Genomic DNA, 2,750 nt, shown 5'->3' with positions numbered 1-2,750 from the left:
TCCGGTTCACTCCTGTTAACTCCGGTTGGATCCGGCTCAATCCAGTTCAATCTAGTTCTATCCAGCTGTTGATTTCTGTCTCATCCGGTTCGATCTGGTCAGATCCACTTCAGCCCGGTTCAATCCTGTGCATTCTGGTTCAATCAGATAAAAATAAGTAGTCCAGTCCAGTTCACTCCAGTTTAATCCACTTCACTCCTGTTTATTCCAGTCCAATCCGGCTCAATCTGGTCTCATCTCGTTCAACCCTGTTTATTTTGACTCAATCCGGTTCACCCCCGTTCAGTCCGGCTCAATCTGCTTCAATCCAATTAAATCAAGTTCTCTCCAGTCTGATCCGGTTCAATCTGGTCCAATCAAGTTCAGTCCGGTTCAATCTTATGCATTCTGGTTCAATCCGATAAAAATAAATAGTTCAATCCGGTTCAATCCTGTTTATTCGGGTCCAATTCTGTTCAATCTGCTCCAATCCGGTTAAATCAAGTTCTATCCAGCTCAGTCCGGCTCAATCCGGTTCAATCACGTTCAACCGAGTTCTATCCGGTGGTTTATTTAAATTCAATCCGGTTCAATCTGGTCAAACCCAGTTCCGTCCAGTTCAATCCAACTCAAACTGGTCGCGTCTAGTCCAACGTGGCTCAATCTAGTCTAATCCAGTCGAATCCGCTTCAATCCTGTTTATTCCAGTTCAAACCACCTCGATCCGGTTCAATCTGCTCTGGTCTCGTTCCATCCGGTTCAGTCCGGTTCCATCCAGTTTATTCCGGTTGAATACAATAAAAAACAAAAGTCCAGTCCGGTTCAGTTTGGTTCTATCTGCTTTATTCCGGTTGAATCCGGTTCAATCCGGTTCTGTCTCGTCCCATGTTGTGCAAATCCGGTTTCTGTCGACTCCAGTCCGGTTAAATCAAGTTCTATCCAGTTCATTCCGGTTCGTTCTGTTCAATGCCGTTCACTCCGGTTCCGGTTCATTCCAGTTCCGTCCAATCAGGTTCAATCCGATTAAATCAAGCTCCAGGCAGTTCAATCCGGTTCCATCCGGTCTGATCGAGTTCTATCCAGTCCCGCCAGGTTCGATACAGTTTATTCCAGTTCAAAGCGGTTCGGTCTCTGGTCCAACGCGGTCTCATCCGGTTAAATCGAGATTCATCCAGTTCAACCCGGTTTAGTCGCGTTCAATCCTGTTTATTCCAGTTCAGTCCAGTTAAATAAATTAAATCAAGTTCTTTCCGGTTCAATCCAGTCAAACGCTGTTCAATCCGGTTCGACCGGGTTTAAACCAGTTCAACGCAGTCTAATCGAGTTTAATCCAGTTCCATCCGGTTCAACCTTGTTCAATCCGGTTGCTCAACCCGGTTCAATCCAGTTTAACTCAGTTCAACGCAGTCTAATCGAGTTTAATCCAGTTCCATCCGGTTCCATCCAGTTCAGTCCAGTGAAATAAATTAAATCAAGTTCTTTCCGGTTCAATCCAGTCAAACGCTGTTCAACCCGGTTCGATCCGGTTCAATCCGGTCCAGCGCAGTTGAGCGTGGCCCGTGCAGTCCCATCCAGTCCAACCCGGTTAAATCAGTTCCATCCAGTTGTTCAATCCGGTTCCATCTGGTTCAACCCGGTTCAACTCAGTTCAACGCTGTCTAATCAAGTTCCATCCGGCTCCATCCGGTTCAGGCCTGGTGATTTCAGTTCAAGTTTCATCAACTTTAACCCGGTTCAATCCGGTTCAATCCGGCTTAAGTCAGTTCATCGCAGTTTAATCAAGTTTAATCAAGTTTAATCCAGTTGAATCCCGTTCAATCCGGTTCAGTCAGGTTCAGTCCTGTTGATTTCAGTTCAAATTTCATCAACTTTAACCCCGTTCAATCCGGTTCAATCCGGTTTCATTCAGTTCAACGCAGCCTAATCAAGTTTAACACAGTTTAATCAAGTCTAATCCGGTTCAATCCGGTTCAATCCGGTTTCATTCAGTTCAACGCAGTCTAATCAACTTTAACCCCGTTCAATCCGGTTCAATCCGGTTTAATTCAGTTCAACGACATTATACCAACTTAACGCAGTTCAATCCCGTTCAATCCGGTTCAATCCCGTTCAATCCGGTTCAAGTCAGCTCAATGCACTCTAATCAACTTTAACACAGTTTAATCCGGTTCAATCTGGTTCCGTCCGGCTCCATCCGGTTCCGGTCCATTCGCGTCCCGTCCGCTCGGAACCGGTTCGATCCGGAACCCGACGCCCGCTATACGCGCGTGGTGGAGTGTCCGTGGGGCGGCCCCGAGCCCGCGGGGGCGGAGCCGGAGCCCGAGGCCGCCGCGAACCCGTTGAACCCGGCGGCGAGCGAGCCCGGGATCATCGTGATGGCCGCGCCGGGGGGCGGGGCCCCGGATCCGGCGGCGAGCGGGACGTCGTCGGGCGCGCGGCGCAGCGTCAGCGCGTAGTCGGGCGGGCACGCCAGGCCGGGGGCGGCGCCCGCGGGACCGGAAGTCCCGCCCCCGAAACCGGAAGTGCCTCCGAGAGGCCCCCCGGACGCGGGACACGGTCCCCCCGGACCGGAAGTGGCTCCCCCGAAACCGGAAGTGGTCGGATTAAAACCGGAAGTGGATGGATTGAAACCGGAAGTGGATGGGTTGAAACCGGAAGTGGCTCCCCGAGGTCCTCCGGGAACGGAAGTGGCCGTATTGAAACCGGAAGTGGCCGTATTGAAACCGGAAGTGGCCGTATTGAAACCGGAAGTGGCCGTATTGAAACCGGAA

At 50.6% G+C, this 2,750-nt stretch overlaps 1 protein-coding gene across 1 annotated transcript in view; it reads right to left on the bottom strand.

Annotated features, from left to right (window-relative positions):
* Positions 1 to 2,236: 2,236 nt before the first annotated feature.
* The window catches only part of LOC114636162 (neuroligin 4-like), a 17,517-nt gene continuing 17,003 nt past the window's right edge, over positions 2,237 to 2,750 (bottom strand). Inside the window, 1 exon segment of the mRNA XM_028784412.1 lies at positions 2,237 to 2,652. Within this exon segment, the coding sequence (XP_028640245.1) occupies positions 2,237 to 2,652 (416 nt within the window).

This window comes from Grammomys surdaster, unplaced genomic scaffold (assembly GCF_004785775.1).
Source record: "Grammomys surdaster isolate TR1022 unplaced genomic scaffold, NIH_TR_1.0 122648, whole genome shotgun sequence".
In the NCBI taxonomy this organism is placed as follows: Eukaryota; Metazoa; Chordata; class Mammalia; order Rodentia; family Muridae; genus Grammomys; species Grammomys surdaster.
The sequence above is the reverse complement of the archived record's forward strand: the minus strand, read 5'-3'. Positions and strand labels throughout refer to the sequence as shown.